Genomic DNA, 20,287 nt, shown 5'->3' on the forward strand with positions numbered 1-20,287 from the left:
CTGACAATTTTATTACAATCATTTAATAAGTTTGACTCAATACAAACTTAAGAAAAGACCAAATACGTCCTAAATCGTGCCGAAAATCCGGCAGAGTCTCCCCTATACCTAGGACCTACCCAACCTGCAAAAGGGCTCAAAACGCACTTCTATATTCACAAATCATATACTCACAACTCAATCACATCACACAGCCCCTCCTGGGCCCATCCAAACAGTCCTCAATCACAATATATAAATTTACAGTTTAGTCCTTATAATTAATCATTTTTGTAAAATTTGCCCAAATAAGCTCTAAAAATTCTAAAACTCTGCCCCGCGATTCTTAGCAATATTATTAGGCTATTGCAAAAAGAATCATAATTTTCTGAGCTACCAAAAATATTTTATGGATTTTTAATCTCATTTAAGTACTAAAAAATTACGAAAAAGTAAGGTTCGGGTTTACCTATAACGATTCCGACTTCGGGGACGCTCTTGGAACATCTAACAATGGTGGGGTAGCCAAAATCTCGATTCAATTCAGAGACTTTTTTGGTAGCCGGTCTGTCTGGTCAGAAATTCACAAACATGGACAACTGTCAAATTTCTGCGAATTGAAGATACCTACACGAAGCCCACGACACGAGGGTTAGTACATAAATTTTACGGAATTTTCTAAGCTCATTTAATGCTCGGAAAAACACTACAAAGTTTCGTGGGACTCACCGAAAAACGGTGTCGAAAAAATTTGAAATTTATATTGCCGCGAAGCTCTCGATGAGTGGAGCGCTCTGGTACTCTCGGTTTTCTTGTGGGGTTCACGGTTTGCGAGAAATCTAGCCCAAAAGTCAAAATAAGATAAAACTTTCCGAACAAAAATTGGACAAACCGCTCGATGGATTTTGGTGTTCTTAGTGTCTATGGAAAGCTCTCGAGGTGTAGATGGGTTTAGATATAAGACCCAGCCCGATTGGTGGCCGGGAAGACGAAGTGGCACGCTTGCGCGTTGCGTTGCTTCGTGCGATGATTGCCAGCGCTCCAGGCAGCGGCCGGCGAGCTGGAATGGCTGGGAAGGTGCGCCAGCGGGCTGGGGTGGCAGGGGAGGCGGCTGGCCGACAAGGGAAGGTGGGAGGAGAGAGAAAACGGGAGAGAGAGAGAGAGAGAGAGAGAGGAAGGAGAACGCGCGCGGTAAGGAAGAAAAAGGAAGAAGAAATGCAGGTCCGATTCGATCGGTCCGATCCGGCCCGGTTCGATTCGGTCGGTTCGATTTAGGATATAAAATTTTAAATTTTTACTCTGCCTTGGGACCAAAAACGAGGTCTAAAAATTTCAAAAAAATTTCAGAAAACTCAAAAAAATGCGTAGACTCCAAATATATTTATAGTTTTGCCACGTAGTCTTTAAATTAATTTTTAAAAATCATCAAAATTTATATTTTTGGAAAATCGAATCCGTTTTCTAAAATCTAAAAAAATTTCAAATAATTTCCTAAAATTCAAATAAAATAAAATATCAATATTTACCTAAAAATAATAAATTTAAAAATTAGGGGTGTTACATTAAATTTCTTAAAAAATTATACTAAAAGGAATTTTAGATTTTAATATTAAGATAAGATTTTAATAATTAAAATTTAAAAATAAAAATTAATATTCAATATAATAAGTTTATTTTTTATATATAATTAAATTTTAAAAATAAAGATAAAAAGATGGTCATGATACTTTTTTAAGCAATATTTATTAATAAATGTAATACGCTATTATGAAGCCTTTTTTAACCTTTGGTAATAAAATGATGAATTGTTGTTAAAAAATCACTCCAGTCAAATTTGGTTGCTTAAATTAGATTAAAATTTATTTTAAAATATTCGAATTCATTTTAAAATTAATTTAATATTATAAAAATAATATTTAAATTCATTTAACTTTAAATATTTTAACTAATAATTTATTTTTTAAATTTTAATAATTCTATAAAATTTAAAATTTTATTTATTTAAAATACAATATATAAAAATTATATTTTTATATTATATTATATTTAATTAATCATGTTAAAAAAAAAAAAAACGCCATACAAAAAATTTTTCAATATGACCCAAACCCAATACAGATATTCTGTACTTAAACACGAATTCATCTTAAATTTTACTGTACATTTGATGACTTTTCATGAACATTTAAGAATTTACTTTTTACTCTATTAAATCACATGCAAATAATTGCAAATAATTTTACTCTATTTTTTTAATTTTCTTATTACAAAATTTATATGTAGATTCTAAATTAATTCATAATTTAATTTTAAAAAATTCATAAAGTAAACAAATAGTATTAATACAAATAAAATAATTAAAAAAAATTCATCAAACTAATACTTGCAAGAAATATATAATTTATTTGATACAATTCATATGACTTTTTTTTTTTCATTTCAAATCACAGCAGCATACTTTCAACTCTAAACAAATCCAGGGGCAATACCACTCGTCGTTGGTCGCATCAAAATACATAACTTCTAAAGTTAACTATTAACTGAGTTTGATAGGTCGAGAATTTGATTTTTGTGATTTGAGAAAATTTTCGTACTTTACTTTTTTAATGATATGAGTAAAATTAGATGTAATCTGATAAATTAAGATATATGTATGTGGTTTACAAAAAATAAAGAATAAAAATTAATTAGATTAAAAATTAATTTAATTTATTAATAAGTTTTATCTCAATAATAATGTAATAGTCTTTAAAACTGTAAGGTCTCAAAATCTAACTATATAAAAAAAATTAATTTATTCACCTTTTAACATAAAAAAATAATAAAAATTAAAAATTATAAAAATAATAATTACTTTTATTAACTTTTTTACTAAATGCCTCATTAATATTAAATATATTATATTCAAACTTGTTCCAAAATAATACCTTATTTAATCATTTATATTTGTAGGGTTTTTTTTTTATTATTATTTCACTCATTTTCAATGTGGGCAGGACTTTCATCAAGCATGATCCACACATATTTAAAAAGAAAAAAAAATTGAAAATTATCCATATAATTAATTGGATGTCATAATTTGACTATGTGTGTTAAGATCATAAGATGTAAAAAAATTTCTGCTGGTGTGGAAAGAGGAATTGTGGCCTCCAATTCTAAATTAATTAATTGTTTACTGTTGGATCGCTGACTTGAACAAATTAAATCTGAATTCGACTACCTTATAATATTCCAGAGTCCAGCCATTGGGTAAGTAAGAATTTGCCTCCTAGTTTATTTTTCACTCTGCTGAAACTTGGAAATCTTACAAGAAAAATTAATTTTTTACGTAAAAAAATAAATTATTATTTAATCTTTATATTTTAATAAAACTAACTACTTAATCTTTATATTTTGATTTTAATATATATATTTTACTTTCCTTAAACTGTTTAATCTCTTTGTTAATTTTTTTTTATTAGTCAATACTAATCAAATTATTATTTAGTCTCTTTATTTTAGTGAAATTAATTATTAGTCATTGAAAAAATATATTAGTTAGTCTTTATAATGTGACTTCATTAATTATATAGTCTCATAATTATTTTTTATATCTAAACTACTTTAACCCTCTCCCTCTTATTTCCCTCTTACCTTCCCTTATTTTCTTTTCTCCATGTTTTTTTTCTCTTTTACACCCGCATCCATCTCCCCCACATTATTTCTTTGTTTTATCTGTTTATAAAGGCGGTACAAGCTATCTACGTAAAAAAAAATAATCAATTTTTTTAAATTTCAAAGTAATTAAAAAAAATTTTTTTTTTATAAAATATATAATTTTTGTTTTTCAAATGCATTCAAATTAAGAAAAATTATCCATATTTGAAATTAAAAGGCAATTAATATTCTAATCTTGCCCATTGTTTATTAAACCCATATATATTCTAGAAATCTCTCATTTTCCTTTTTTTTTATTCTTTTCCTTTTTTTTTCCTTTAATTTATTTTTAAATGATTATCGATATTTTATCGGTTACAACTTTTCTCTTTTTTATTAATATTTTTTTAAATAACTCTTAAATTTGTGTTTATTTGAAACATGTTTTAGATATATCTTATCAGATCTACTATTGATATTAGATTTTGAGTGAATAAATTCTTAAATTTATTCTTGTTGATATATCTTAATTTTTATGATGTTTTCTCCCTTTTAATAGATTTATCATTATATATTTTTATTATTGAGATTTTTTTTTAAATACTCTAAGATGCAGATCTTTCCTTCAATATGATATTAAAATTTAGATATTATCATGAAACTTGTAAAAAGACAATCGCTGTCTACTGGCCAATCTATATACTTTATCAATATTATTACATTTTTCAAATTTTTTATATTATTTTTTAATATGAGTGATTAATTTTATTTATACAAAAATATATTATATTTTATATTTATCTTTTGTATTTCATTTTCGATTAATGAAATATATATATATTCATTTCTGTAAAAAAAAAAAAAAAAACTCAGATATGGAGTAAGGTTTAGACAATCAAATTAGCTCAATTATGGTTTTGAATTGATAAATTTTGCAGATATTAAAGTATATAAATTTTAATATCTATCTTATAATATAAAACCTCACATAAATCCAACATATAAAACACCATTTTCTTTAAAAATTTTGAAAAAAAAAAAGTTACACTTCATGAGACAAATTAAGCTCATGGCCCTGCAAAATTCAAGTTGTGGGGACTATTAAAGTTAACTATTAAATTATATAACTTCTAAAGTTAACTATTAAATGGGTTTGAGAGGTGGAATATTCAATTTATGTGAATAGAGAAAATTTTTATATTTTATTTTTATAATAAGTTTTCTTGGCATGAGTAAATTTAGACATAACTCAGTGGATTAGGATATATAAGTGGTTTACTTAAAAAAAAGAATAAATATTAATTAGGTTAAAAATTAATTTAATTTACTAATAAGTTTTAATTAAATAATAATGTAATAATCTTAAAAACAGTAAAATCTCAAATTTAAATCTTAATCGCATCTAACTATAAAAAAAAATAATTTAATCACCTTTTAACATAAAAAAATAATAATAATTAAAAATTATAAAGATAACAGTGAATTTTATTAACCTTTTATCAAATTCCTCACTAATGTCAAATATATTATATTCAACTTGTTCCAAAATAGTTCCTTATTTGATCATTTATATTTGTATTTTTTTATTATTATTATTTCACTCATTTTCAATGTTGGCAGGACTTCCATCAAGCATGATCCACACATATTTAAAAAGAAAAGAAAATTGAAAATTATCCATATAATTAATTGGATGTCATAATTTGACTATGTATGTGAAGATCATAAGATGTAAAAACATTTCTGCTGGTGTGGAAAGAGGAATTGTAGCTTCCAATTCTAAATTAAATAATTGTTTACTGTTGGATCGATGGCTTGAACAAATTAATGAATAGTTTGGTTTTCATCTTCGACTACCTTATAATATTCCACAGTCCAGCTATTGGGGAAGGAAGAATTTGCCTCCCAATTTATTTTTCACACTCTGCTAAAATCTGGCTAGAAAAATTAATTTTTAAATAAAAATAATTACTATTTAATTTTAGTATTTTAATGAAATTAATTAATTAATGCTTATATTTTAAAAAATATATTATTTAGTCTCTGTATTTTACTTTTGATAAACTATTTAGTCTCTTTATCAATTTTTTCATTAATCAATATTAGTTAGACTTCTATTTAATCCTTTATTTTAGTAAAATTAATTATTAGTCTCTATATTTTGAAAAAATATATTAATTATTTATTATTATTTAACTCCGTTAACTATTTAGTCTCATAATTATTTTTTTATATTTAAACTATCATAACTCTCTCTCCCTTATTTCTCTCTTTCCATATTTTTTCTCTTCTATACTCGCATCTATCTCCCTCTCATTATCTGTTTGCTTTCATTTGTTAATAAAAACGGTACAAGTTGTCAACACAAAAACTTAATCAATTTTCTTAAATTTCTAAGTAATTAAAAAAATTATTTTCAAGTAGAAAAAATGCAAAAATAATGTTACATAATTAGAAATTTAAAAAAAAATATATAAATTCAGATTTAGTATGCAAAATTTATATTTTTGTCCAATAATATATTTTCAAAATATATGCACTAACTAATTAGTTTCACTAAAATAGAGAGACCAAATAGTAATATTTTTCAAAATACATAAATTAATTAATTTGTTTCCTTAAAATAGAGAAACTAAATAATAGTTTGAATAGCATGTATAATATAAAATTTGACGAATGAATGAAATAGTTTAATGAAAGCAAATGCATGTATTAAATAATATATTTTTGAAAATATAGACCAAATAACTAATTTTATTAAAATATAAGAAATAAACAGTAAATTAAAAAAAAACCATCAACTAGTGTTCATATATGTAGTTTGAAACGTCTAAATTTTTTTTTATGTACATAAAAAATTAGAAATATTGAAAGAATTGTATATCATTTTTGTATTTTTGATGTTGAAAAGTATTATAATACCATCAGTTAATTTTTGAATGTATCTTATCATATTTACCATTATTATTAGATTTTGAGTGAATAAATTCTTAAATTTATTCTTATTGATAGATCTTGATTTTTTTGATATTTTCTCTCTTTTAATGGATTTATTATTATATTTTTATTATTAGAATATATTTTTTTTAAAAAAGAATACTCTAAGGTGAGATTTAAATTTTGAGATTATCTTATCATATTTGTAAAAAGATGACTGTCAAGCATACCTGCCGATCTATATACTCTATCAACACTATTGAATTTTTCAAATTTTTTATATTATTTTTTTATGTGAGTGATTAATTTTATTTATAAAAAAATATAATATGTTTTGTATTTATCTTTTGCACTTCATTTTCGATTAATGGAATATATATATATTTCTATAAAAGAAACTCAGTTATGGAATAAGGTTTAGACAATCAAATAGCGCAATTATGGTTTTGAATTGATAAATTTTGTAGGTATTAAAGTATATAAATTTTAATATTTATCTTATAATATAAAAACTCACATAAATCCATTATATAAAACACCATTTTCTTTAAAAATTTTGAAAAAAAAAAAAAAAACAGTTCCATACACTCCATGAGACCAATTAAGTTCATGGCTCTGCAAAATTCACTCTTGGCTGGATGAACCATCCTTTGAATGGCCTAATGCATGTCATTTAATAATTTAGGGTTAAATATGTCTTTGTTCTATTATTCAGCTAGTTCAAATGCTTCACTCTGATAAAATACAAACTTTGGTCTTTGTGTATTTTTCAACCTTCGATATTTCTCCATTAATATACTGTTCTGGTGGTGACAATTTGTGCAAGGAATAGGGAATTCCTCTAGCCATCTTGTATTATTATTATTATTATTATTATTATTATTATTATTATTATTATTATTATTATTATTTATAAAATGATTGATAGGTCAGTAAATTAATCTTAAAATTTTTAATTTTTAATTGTAATAATTTTTATTAAATTAAATTGAAATTCAAAAGAGTAAATACTTATATTTTATTTATTTTTATAAATTGAATAAAGGTCCGGGATATCAATTAATAACTATAGTCATCTTTCTTATCTTAGATTAAGTAAATAAGGAGATTTAAATCGGAGATTTTTTCATTTTTTAATTTTAAAGATAAAGAAAGATCAATCAAATTATTTAATTGACTGCTTATCATTTTATTTTAAATTTTATTTTTCACTATGCACAATTTTACATAAAATTCTTGTTAAAAAAAGAAAAAAGAAAAAAGAAAAAAGGATATTTAAGTTTTGCTAAGTTTGAGTGGGATCCCATGTTGAAGAATATAGAATTCAGAGGTAGAACAGAGTTCATATTAAAGTCAAGGAAAGCGATGCATATCAAACAAAAACAAAGCATCTACCGACCACCATCGCCGCCTCGCGTCATTTTAGTTGAAATTAAATACTGTTAACAGGGTCTTTGAAAAATTAGAAACGCAACGCTAATTTCATCTAAACATAAGTAATATAATCTTCGCAAGTCAATTTTAATGGATCATATTAAAATACAGTTCCTGCTATTTCATCTATTTAGTTTTTTGATAATTAGAAAATTTTATTGATTTTATTAATCTAATGGTCTCTTGATATTCTTGTTTATAAATAAAAAGAATCAATAAATTGGGAAGCATATTATTTGCCAACTAGACTAATTCTTGGGTTCTAATTAATTAATATTTGGTTGAGTTGATTAATTTGTTATGATAGCTACAGTCTACGTACCCCATAAGAGTAAATAGATTCTTCAAAGATATTTCTATATATAAAAAATTCTAGTAACTATACAAAACGGCATCATTACCATGTGCGCACTCTGAAGCCTTGTTTTTTTGTCTTCTCTTCTCTTTTCTTGTTCTCATTACAGCCAAACCATTTATGAATAGTTAGCAAAGCAATGGAGATTGGTAATACGTCCATCTTGAAGAGGTTCAAACACAGTTTCTTTACTTCTATCAAGTCTTCTTTCCCTTGCTTCAAATGTTTCTCTTCTTCATCAGAAATTTCCTCATCAGATGATAGCGTACAAGGTGTGTCTGTGTGTGTATATATATATATATGTTAGAACTAAAATTTTCCAGGGAATATAGAAGTTCTCTAACTATTCATTCGTCACAGCAGGTGAACACATTCTTCAAAATGTTCATGCCTTCTCGTTGACTGAATTGGAAGTTGCCACCAATGGCTTCCGTTCATCAAACAAAATTGGCGACGGTGGATTTGGCTCAGTTTATAAGGTAATTAGTTAATTAAGTTTCATCATTTGATTATATGCACGTATGTTATTTGTTAATTATATGTGGTTTGGAAAATTAAGGGAAGACTAGAAGATGGGAAAATTGTAGCTGTGAAAGTTCTATCAGCAGAATCGAAGCAAGGGGACAGGGAGTTCTTGTCTGAGATAGCTTCACTCTCTAGTATTAGCCATGAAAATCTTGTCAAGCTTCATGGTTGTTGCATTGATGGTCCTTGCAGAATTCTTGTTTATGAGTATATGGAAATGGGTAGCCTGTCTCATATTTTGCTCGGTAAATCTCTAATTCTTGTTTGTTTAATTATTCTCTCATAATCATTTATAAAAATATTCTTGGAACTTCACCAATAAATTTAAACTTTATTACATTTAATAATTTCTTGATATGGTATCAAAATCTCTCAAATAAAAAAAAAAATCTATAGTTCAAATCCTAATTGCCCTTACTTCTTAATTTTGTCAGTGCATTTCAAACCCAGTATGCATTCTTCAGCATCATATTAATTATCACTTCTCTAAATATGACTATTGGTTTCATACTTTGGAATGCTTATATTTGTTTTCTTGAATGCAAGGTGGGAGCAAAAATAGAAGTAAATTGAATTGGAAAGCAAGAAGAGATATTTCGATAGGGATTGGTGAGGGGCTTGCTTATATTCATGAGAAGGTTAAACCTCATATTGTGCATAGAGATATAAAGGGCAGCAATATACTTTTGGATCAGAATTTTACTCCTAAAGTTTCAGATTTCGGTCTCTCTAAACTATTTTCAGACAACATGACCCATATTAGTACAAGAGTGGCAGGCACATTGTAAGTAAAAGTTCCTGCTCATACTATGATCATTAGGATTTTTTTTTATTAGACCCAATTTACTATAAACTTAAGATATAAGATATATGATAAAACTTACTTATTAAATCGATGAATTAAATATAATTGTATCTTTATCATGATTTTGACAAAAATTTCCCTGATCATCAATTCTTATATACATATACATTTTCGTTTATTGGGAGATCTGATTGATGGGTAATTAATGTGTCACCTTATCTCTTCAGTTGTTAGGTAGTTATGATAAGTTCACTCCTAATTATTAATTCAAGAAAATTAGATATGTCAGATTTAACAAATAAAATAAAAAAAATTATTTGTGTTAGCTAGATTTATATAAATGTTCAGCTACCAACAACATGCATGATTGGCAATATTTTATTTGTTTGACCAAAAAATAAATACTATAAAGAATTGCAAAATAACAATTTGTGGGTCAGGACTACCCTACCTTCAATTCTTTTTTATATGCAATGGCATAAGTGTATGCATGGGGAGTTAATGGCATGGTCATGGTCCAAAACCTTTGAAAATTTTGTTATATATTTATTAGTGCTTGTACAAATATATTATAAAACTGTTTCCATATCAACATTCTACTTATTTAATTTTCTATATACTTTTCTAAAATTATAAAAATTTAAATATACACTTTTTTTTTTCTGTACATTTTGCTTTGATTAGATTTGAATTAAAAATTCAGGTCTGAAAATAACTTCAATATCACTGAATTAAAACTCATTAATTTTTTATATTATTACTTTAAAAATTTTTTTTACCAAAGATTAATTCATTATAAACTCAACACACAAATATATAGGTCCAATCATACATAATATGTCTTGAATTTATAATAAATTTAGTCTAATCTAGAATTTCACTGTTGCTCCATACATTTAATTCTAACTTCCTTAATTTATATGGTTAAAAGATTATGAAAGTCACAGCTTTGATAATTTTATTTCAACATTTTATTCTGAATTATTTAATTTTCCTTTTTTGTTTTTTTGGCAAAAGAGGTCATCTTGCCCCGGAGTACGCTATTAGCGGCCACTTAACCAGAAAATCAGATGTATACAGTTTTGGAGTGCTACTCCTTGAGATAGTCAGTGGAAGAACAGCAGTTGATTTCGACTTAGAACTGGGAGAACACTACCTCGTGGAGAAGGTAACATTGAAATAAAATTCCATAATTTTTGCCATTCAAGCTTATGCAACATTGCTATGATCTGATCAGATATTCAATTTATATTCACCCCTAACTCCGACACAAAAGTATACATATGACAAGGTGCTTGCGGGTTATACGATGTGTTCTCTTCCTAGCTTGATGACAACCATAAACAGATACATATATATGATAAAAGTTCATGGGTTATACTATTTGAGGCATTCGCATGAGTTTCATTTGCTTTCAAGCTACAAAAGTTTTAATACATCATTATTGTTGAAACCCAATTTTGTCTGTTCAATGTTTGAGTAATAGGAAACATGTCAACCACCATTGTTATACTCATCTCTCTCTCTCTCTCTCTCTCTCTCTCTCTCTCTCTCTCTTTTTCCTTCTATTAGCAATCAATTTTAAGCACATGTGTCTATATATCCCACACCAATATAATTACTTAACTTTGAAAACACTTGTATTTTACAATGGGCAGTCACCATCAAGCCTAAACAGGCAATTGATGTGGTCAACTTCTATATAATTATGTACAATTGATCCATCAATGCAGGCATGGGAAATGTACAAGGCTAACAAGCTTCTACAGCTGGTGGATCCTATGCTAAATGGAAACTTCTTAGAAGCAGAAGCTGTTCGATTTCTAAAGGTTGCCCTGCTCTGTGTGCAAGAGAAATGTGGGCTGAGACCGAACATGTCAAAAGCTATTAAGATGATGAGAGGTGAAATCAACATAAGCACCGTCAAAATAGCTCAGCCAGGACTCCTCACTGATATTATGAATGTGAAAATAGGCCAAAGACCACAAAGCTCACAAAGCATTAATTACCGGCATTGCAGCTTGTACAGTTAATTGTAAGCAATATTCATGAATAGGATATTATTCATTTTTGCTGTTGCTTTGTTTTTTTTCACTGAATTGTTTTTTAGTTTCAATCCTTTAGAAAACATTGGATTATTAATCGCAAAACCTTATGAAAATCTTTCGATCCTAATATGAATTTAAAATTGACAACGGATTAATTAAAAGAACACAAATATCTTGCTTTCCATTATATATATATATATATATATATATATATGATGATGATGATGATGATGATGAAGTCGTGAATCTTAAATGCTTGCAAGTACTTGACACTTCTTAATGTGTATACACATATAGCACTGCAGTTTTCTTTCTGCAGACAAAGAATCTTACGATATTTATTCTCATTTCAAAACACATCATCTAGCTAGCAATTCTGGCCAGCTGATGCCGTTAAATTCCAGTTATACTTAACTCCAGAATCTCTCTGTATGAACTGGTTGAAACGTGTAAATTTCTTTTTGATAGAGGCACCCAGATGCCAAATCTTGAAGAGCTAATTAACTACTTGTTTATGTCACCATACGTAAACCAACTCCTGCATTGCTGAATATATATATATAGATTCTTTTACTCTTGAAGAAAATTACACATACTTAAAAGGAAGAGATTTTTCCCCTTTCAAAGTCCAACATGCTAAACATATAGGCACAAGCTTTCTACAGAGCATTGATGTTCAGTTTTTACCATTTTGATGAAAGAAAATAGGCAAAAGAGATGCTTCTGCCAGAGGACAAACATTTCTTACTTTTTCTTTCTTTCTTTCTCCACCATAATATAAATGTGTAAGAGTGTGGCTGATTAGAGAGATTTTTTTTTTTTTTTTGATATGCAAGTATGTGTATACCTGAAATCATTATTTGGGTAAGAAAGAAAAACATTGGCAGATATCAAATAATTGTACTTAGTATAACACATTGAGGAAGTTGTGGGGCCTCCACCAAGCCAGTACGCGTCATCTTCTTTTTTCACTATTTATTCTGATCAATCCAGGGAGAATGTTCTCTGTAGATTAGTAGATTAGAGCTCATGGTCATGGGCTTTTTTTTTTTTTTTTTTTTTTACAATAAAGGGCACGTAAATAACATTATTATTATGTAAATAAAAACATGAATGAACAAGTAAGATTATAAAATATTGTCCGTAAGATTATAAAATACTGTCAGTACACATAAAAATAGTATTTTCTCTCTCATTGAAAATAAATTTTAATTATAATAGAAAAAGTAAATCTCTCATAATTATAATAATTATAAGATAGTACATATACACCCAACGATCCTCAATGAACAAAAGGGAGAAATGAACTTGCATTCTGTTCAAAATCCCACAATTGATTTCAGGAGATCTCCAATTGTGGTCCCTATATTAGCCTGACCAGTGTGTCCTTTTAACCTGCCTTTAACGTATACTATATTCTCTAGTGGCCAATCAAGAAAGAGAGAGAAAGGAAGAGGGGGGGTCCATTCTTTTGTATGGGATTCCCTAGTAGCTATAATCATAATCCTGCTGCTGCTGCACATACTTTTACTTTCCCCAGAATCCTTACCTTTTTTCTTTCTTTCTTTCTTTCTTGAATCCCTGGCTAGACGTGTGTTTGTGTGTCTGCCCATTGAGAAAGCAAGAATGAAGGAAAGAAAAGAAAAGAAAGCAAGAAAGAAAGAAAGAAAGAAAGAAAAGATGTGCATGATAATGTATGATCATGCATACAATTTATTGTGCAGACAAAACTAAGCATCTAATCTAAGCAAAATGTTAATCTCGTAGTCTTATTAATCTCTTCATTCTGAGAAATTAATCAAATTCTATGTTTAATGGAATTATGTAAGTGGGATCAGAGAAAGAAATAGGCCAGGTAATGGTTACTCATAGTTGTGTAAATTGAAGTTGGACATTAATTGAATTCTTAGATAGTGGGATTAGAGAAACAGATGGGGATAATTTTTCAAGTTTTTTTACTTAACTTGTGTCATCCTAGGTTGGTGTACTAAGTAGGTTTAATGACTGAAGTTTAATCAGATAAAGCATGCTAAGTTTTTTCTGAATTTATTAATAAACTATCTTTACTTACAGAAGAAAAATGGGGATAATTGGTTCTGTATCGTTATGAACCCTTAGTGGATTGATCCTTCCAGCAAAAGAAATTATTAAAAAAACACGAAAAAAAAAGAAAGAAAAGCGTGTGCATTATTATTATTATATCTGGTGCATGCAGGGTGAGCTCACAACTCCACTCTCTAGTCTCTATGAGTCTATGGAAAAGAATAAGACAGTGTCATGGTCTTGATAAGATAAATATCTACCCTTTTGCTTTATTTACTATTCATCTTCGATCAATTCCATTTGCTTTTGATTTTAATAAAGAGCAAAGCCAAAGGGAAAGTGCCCTAGAGCAAGTGGGAATTGCCATTTGCGTGTTTCTTCATATATACCAATAACCCGATTCTCTAACTGGCCTGCTAAAGCTGAAACAAACATTCACAAAATGGTTAGCAACAGCTTGTTCCTAGATTGGAAGTACTTCTGTATTCAAAAAAGCAAAATCAAAAGAGAAAGTAAAAGAACCCATCATTTGATCAGCTTTAGTTTCAGTACACCACTCATTCCACCAGATTAAAATGGAGTTTTGAACCTTCTTTGTTGTTACTGTACCTATTTATGGCCAAAACAAGAAACAACTTGCTCACACTTGGATCTGGGATACTTATAGCTAATTCCAGGTAGCTAGTCTTTAACATTTGTTTAATTAATTAGTCTATTTGCTAATACAAGCCATATATACCTTTTTCTTTTAACTCTTCAATCAACAATTGGCATACACATGATTTCCCTTTTATCCCAGAAAAAGAGGGCAAAAATGAAATATAACAGCCACACAGCAAAATGAGAAAAAGAAACCCTAGATGTATGGATATATAGTTGAGGAACTTTAGAAATCAACAAGCACACAAATTCAATTTGAACATTGATCAAATGGGTATATGTATATAAATATAACTTTGCTAATAAGGCAAAACAATTATTTGATCAAAATATCACACTAGCAATTAGTAGCAAAATCTTGGAAACTTGGACACTGGCTAGCTAGCTAACACATGATGACCAGTCTTTGTTTTCTCATAATCACACATAAAGAACTTCTTATTATGAAGTTACCCTGCGAATTATGAACTATTGGGCACTTTGTTCCATTTTCTTTTGATGTAAAGCTTGTTCTGGACAAGGCTTCTAGTACTATAGGCAATCTAGCAGGGCTCTGATACCATAACCACAGGTCATAGGAAATATCCATAAGACAAGCTTGTTACAAGATGGATGGGCATCATAGGCAACTCCTATGAGATGTCAGGTGTTATTATAATTCATAATTATTTGAGTTGAAAATTTATTTCTCATCAGATCCCTCGTTACAAGAGTAGTCAAAATTAAAATCAGAAGAAAAAAACACATGAGATCAGTGGTTGTGGAAATTATACCCAAAAGCAAACACTGTATATACATAGGTAAGCATCACATCATGAAAAACCCTAAAAACCAAGGGAATGATATTCCAAAGAAGAAGAGATAAGGTACCTTTAGAGGTTTATAGACCAGAGAACCTGAATCTTTTCGAAATTACAATGCTGTCCTAGTAGCTATGTCTATTAATTATAACGTAGGCTTCAATAATATTCCATACCTTGCAAGAAGAAGAAAAAAAATTCCTGCAAATACACCATGGATGACATATATGAGAATATGCATGGCTCCTCATACGCCATCCACGGAGGCCATCGATTCTCCGGTGGGCTCTGCAAATGGCATACAGGGAGCCAGGCACATACAATATATGTATGCTTGATGTTAAAGCATGCGTATGCAAAAATAAACATACAAGTATACCTGTAGTATATGTATGTGATGCTTATATATGCAGGGGAGTGATATATTTTATGTGATGATGTGCTTATGTATTAGAGTATGGGCATGAACTTGAGGTGCATATTAAGTAAAGAATTTTCAAGCTAGCTTCCACGGAGATAGTCTTGTCCATGTTAGAAGCTAAGTAACTACAAGAGAGGTTGTGTAGAAGGAGTATGGATTAGGGAGAGAGGAAGACGGAGGGATTGAAGGGAAAGAGAAAGGAGGAGAGAGTGGTATTTATGGAGAGGGAGAGGAGAGAGATCTGTGGAAAATAGGAACTGGGTCATAATCAAATACCTAGAGGGGTGTTTCAAAGCCCCACAAAACCCTTTTGAATTGGCATAAAACAAGCAAACCAGTGGCTAAACTTGAGGAAGGGGTGGCTAATTTTTGTGGGGTTTGTATGTAGTATTTTGAGAGGGAAAGAAGGAAAGATGTGGGGTTGTAGTTGCACCCCAGCTTGCAACTAAATATAGACACCATGATATGAGAGAGAGAGAGAGAGAGAAGAGAAGAGAAATGGGTTTGGTTGGGTTACTAACCACGCAATTTCCTAAGCTAACCCTTATGGTGGTTTGAAATCTCCTTTTCTGGGTCGTAAAGCAAAGGTTGCTTTTCATCTCTGAAGCTCATTTTGTCTGGGAGTGCTTGGAAACACATGGATTCTCTCTATCTCCACTTTCTTTTCACTTTATTTAAATAAAGTGAGCAAAAAAGAAGAAATACAACATTATTATTTATCATATGCATCTTTTTCTTTTTCTCTCCATCACTCCCTCCTTTCTTTTATTTCTTTTTCTTTCCCTTTTTATACTGTCTTTTAATATACTTAATAGTTTACTATCTTGCTAATCAACTGAGGTTCTCTCTGCCCAATCAATCCCTTTTTCTTTAGATTTTCCCCTTATGAAAAGTAATCCATTCTGCTTGCTACCTAATGAAAATATATTATAATCTATATGAAAATATATTATAATCTTTTTTTTTTATATAAGCTTAGAGATTTTATTTATGAAAACACCATTAGAAGGTCTATATTACAATCTTTCTTCGCTTGTCCACATACCCAATTGACCAAAGTATTTTATTTTTCACCAACTTATATCAAGAATGTGAAACCCTATACTCTCTCTGTCTCATTTTTGTTTTCTCTTCTGGCTGGATCTGGTAATTCTTATATATAAATATATATGTCTAGCTAGCTTACAGCAAGTTCTCATATGGGTTATTTCTGCTTACTAGGTAACCAAAAAATTTTTAGTGATACAATTGTAACCTTATGTGATTGTTCTATGAATAGTCAGTATCCTTACTAGAATCTTTTCCTGTCAATATAAGGCCACCAATAGAATTTTAGGGTTGGCATTAAAAACAACAGGGTGTCAGGTTCGACTTGTATGCCTCTCAACCTCTTATTTACATAAATAATCCTTTTTTTTTTCACTTTATTTTTATACTATATAGTGATCCGACAATATTCTTTGTTTAAAGCATATGAATTATATATCTTCTGACAAAATTGTTTCTTTATAGCATATAACTATAGCACTGCATGTGAAAATGTAATTATTTAGCAGCCTGCCCTTTAACCCAGTGTTCTTTGTAATGTGCCATATACTATTGGCAATGAGGGTGTTTAGTTTATTCTTTTTAAAGCAAGGGCATTGACATTAATTTCATAACATCATTGCAAATGTTTCAGTTAAGGCAACCCCAATTAGTTCAGAACTTTATATCTTTAATTATGTCTTGCAATTTATATTTTTAGGAGAAAAAGAGAAAGTTTTAGCTTAAAAAAAAGGAAAGTTCTAATGAAATTAACTTAGAATTTGTATTAATTTCAAAAAAAAAACTTAGGATTTGTATTTATTATTAGTGATATTTTTAGCATTAAATTAAGTTGAAACTTACATATTTTATGTTGGAAAAAACAGTTTTAAAAAGTGCTTTTATAATTAAAATATATTTTACTGAAAATAATTTTTAATAATCTATAATAAATATATTCAAGATAGCTCAAACAATAACATCAAATAAATTTTATTTTAGATGAGAGATATTGTATTCATGTACAAAGGTTTTTCTATTTTTAATAAAAATTAAAAGTTTTTGGAGGGATAGTCTTATTAGGGTGCTATGGCTCTATTTTCTCTCTATTCGATTTCTTTTTCTTGTCTTCAATCTATGTTTCTCTTAATTATTGGTTGCACGTAGATAGCAAGTGTATGAATTTGTCCTTGAAATGTTACAAAATTTTCACTTTTATGAAACCTGTCCTATGAGACACTCAAATATTGGTAAGTGTGAAATTTTCTTTGATACTGAGAATGTTGAAAGTTGTTGGCATGATTTAATTGTTAAGTTCGGAGTTGCTTTCATCAAAATAACTGAAACCAATTAGATTTGAATCCCCTTACTTATATTCTCTTTTAACATGTAACTTTTCAATGTGAAATTTCACTAAGTGTATTAGCCATAAATGATGAGATTAATTTAAATCAAAATTCTTTTGGCATGCTTAATTGGTTTGCAAATGCTAAGCAAGTTCTTCTTTTAGCTATCCAATAGAATTAGAGAAGAAAGCTAAATGAGGAACTATACTCTCTTTCTCTTAGAGATTGTAATATATATGGGTAGCTACAACACATTACCAAATCTTAAGACAAAGAAAGATATGATTTTGCTTTATGAGAAAACTATGATTGTAAAAGAACTGTAGTATCTAAGTAATAAACAGGAGGATTTTACTCACAATGTAATATAAGTTAAAAACACTTGGCACCACTGCCTACCAAGGACTGAGAATGAAATAAGAAGCTGATATGCACCTAACAAAAGTTTTGATCCCTAGCCATCATTCCCCTACTCCTCCATATGTAGGCCTATTTTTAGTATAGCAGACAAAACTTCCATGTGTCAAATTTAAAGGGCAAGAAAAAAGCCTCTGTAATTGCTTTTTTGACTTTTTTTTTTTTAAATACATTCTTCTTAATTAATTTGCATCCACCCCCTTAGATGTGGAAAATTCACTTTTGTATTTAGCATATATAGATTTATGCATATATAACTAGAGTTTGCCTTGAGGCATTTGCACCCTTTTGTCAAAAAGGAAAAAAGAAAAGCAAATTATCTAGCATAACTTGATTAAGTGACTAATGAAATATTATTCATCTGATGAGTGTCGGGTTTGAATCCTTATTACCTTAATTTTTTTATTAAAAAAAAAAAGATATGTTAAAAAAAATAAAATTGTGAAAAATTTTGTATATGTGTTAAAATTAAGCTAATAAGAATTGCTTTTGTATTGGAAGTTTGTGTCTGTTTAGGTAGAATGTTGTAGGGATTGTCAGCTGGTCCTTGTGATGTCTTTCTAAAATGAATTGCTTTCAACTCTCTTGAATAATCTGTGTAGTACTAGGTGGAAAGTTTTGTCTTGGGAGTTTTAGCTGGTAGTGCTTTTAGCTTAAAGTTAGGCTATAAGAAGCTTTCTTTGAAGTTGAATTAGTTGCATTAATTAGTTAGTTTTAAGTAGTTGACAAATGATTTAAAATTAAGCATGAGATGTATGCATGGTGTGAAAGCAATTAGAAATTACTATATAAGTAATTAAATGTCTGTTTCTTAATATATATATATATATATATATATATATATATATATTAACTCATGGTGCAAACCAAAATTTTTTAATATCATTAATTAAGTTAGAATTTTAATTTTTTTAGTATAATTGATTTCGATTGATACTCGAATTTGAAATCTTGTTGCTCTAAAATGACTTTAGTCTCATTTGGTAATTAAAATTTTAACTTTAAAAATTTTTATATAATAATTAAAAAAAGAGCTAATATTATTAAATTTTAGAATGATTGAGTTGTCGATAAAATTATTTTTTTTAACATATAATGAAAGACATATAAATTATTTTACATCTATAAAATATAGAAAATAATGTACATAACACCTACAAAATGAATTCTTTCCATTTATATTGAGAATGAAGGAAACTTGAGTTAAAGAAAGTGCCACTAATACATGTGAATGAGATTTTTCTTATCTAAAGTCAGTGCATTATAAATTCAAGATATAAAATATATAGTGAAATTCATTTATTAAATATATAAATTTCTTATATTTATGTTTTAAATTTATAATGAACCAATTATAAAAAAAAAATTTTTAGTAAATTAAACACTATATACGGTTGCAGCAAGAATGATAGACCTATCTTCTTTTAGGGCTATCAAAGCAAAAGAAACGTAAGGAGCTGGGACAATGTGAATGTTTGACCTACATGCACATGATAAATAATTATATCACTCAACACACATGCTAGGGGAAAAAACATAAAACACAAGTTATTTATTTTTCATGATTCAAGTTAGTAAACTTTGACACGACTCATTAATCACACCTAAATTTATTTTTATTTTAAATAATTTATAATTTATTTTAATTTATATAAAATTTAAATAATTTGAATTTAAATAATCTATGAAATTGAGAATTCAATTAGTGATTAATATGATGATAAATTAATTTATATTTTAATCTAAAAGTTATATTAACAAAAAGAATTTTTAAAAACTAAAAATGGTCATAACGAGTAAATTGATTCAATTTCTCTATAATGACTTCATAGGTAATTTGAATCAACCTGTAAAT

The 20,287-nt window shown here is 28.2% G+C and overlaps 1 protein-coding gene and 1 long non-coding RNA gene across 2 annotated transcripts; one reads left to right on the forward strand and one right to left on the reverse strand.

The window, feature by feature from the left end:
• Positions 1 to 8,396: 8,396 nt before the first annotated feature.
• LOC110658886 (putative serine/threonine-protein kinase) lies at positions 8,397 to 11,723 on the forward strand. Its single transcript, XM_021816650.2, is given in 7 exon segments — positions 8,397 to 8,613; positions 8,705 to 8,820; positions 8,901 to 9,111; positions 9,413 to 9,650; positions 10,689 to 10,839; positions 11,405 to 11,671; positions 11,673 to 11,723. Coding segments are annotated over 7 exon segments (1,167 nt in total). The 5' UTR covers positions 8,397 to 8,480.
• A 2,162-nt stretch (positions 11,724 to 13,885) lies between these two features.
• On the reverse strand, positions 13,886 to 16,137 carry LOC110658885 (uncharacterized). The gene is made up of 2 exons (XR_002495672.2): positions 15,399 to 16,137; positions 13,886 to 14,184 (listed from the first exon to the last, which is right to left on the reverse strand). It is a non-coding gene; the product is annotated as an uncharacterized LOC110658885 (long non-coding RNA).
• Between the last annotated feature and the right edge of the window lie 4,150 nt (positions 16,138 to 20,287).

This window comes from Hevea brasiliensis, chromosome 8 (assembly GCF_030052815.1).
Source record: "Hevea brasiliensis isolate MT/VB/25A 57/8 chromosome 8, ASM3005281v1, whole genome shotgun sequence".
In the NCBI taxonomy this organism is placed as follows: Eukaryota; Viridiplantae; Streptophyta; class Magnoliopsida; order Malpighiales; family Euphorbiaceae; genus Hevea; species Hevea brasiliensis.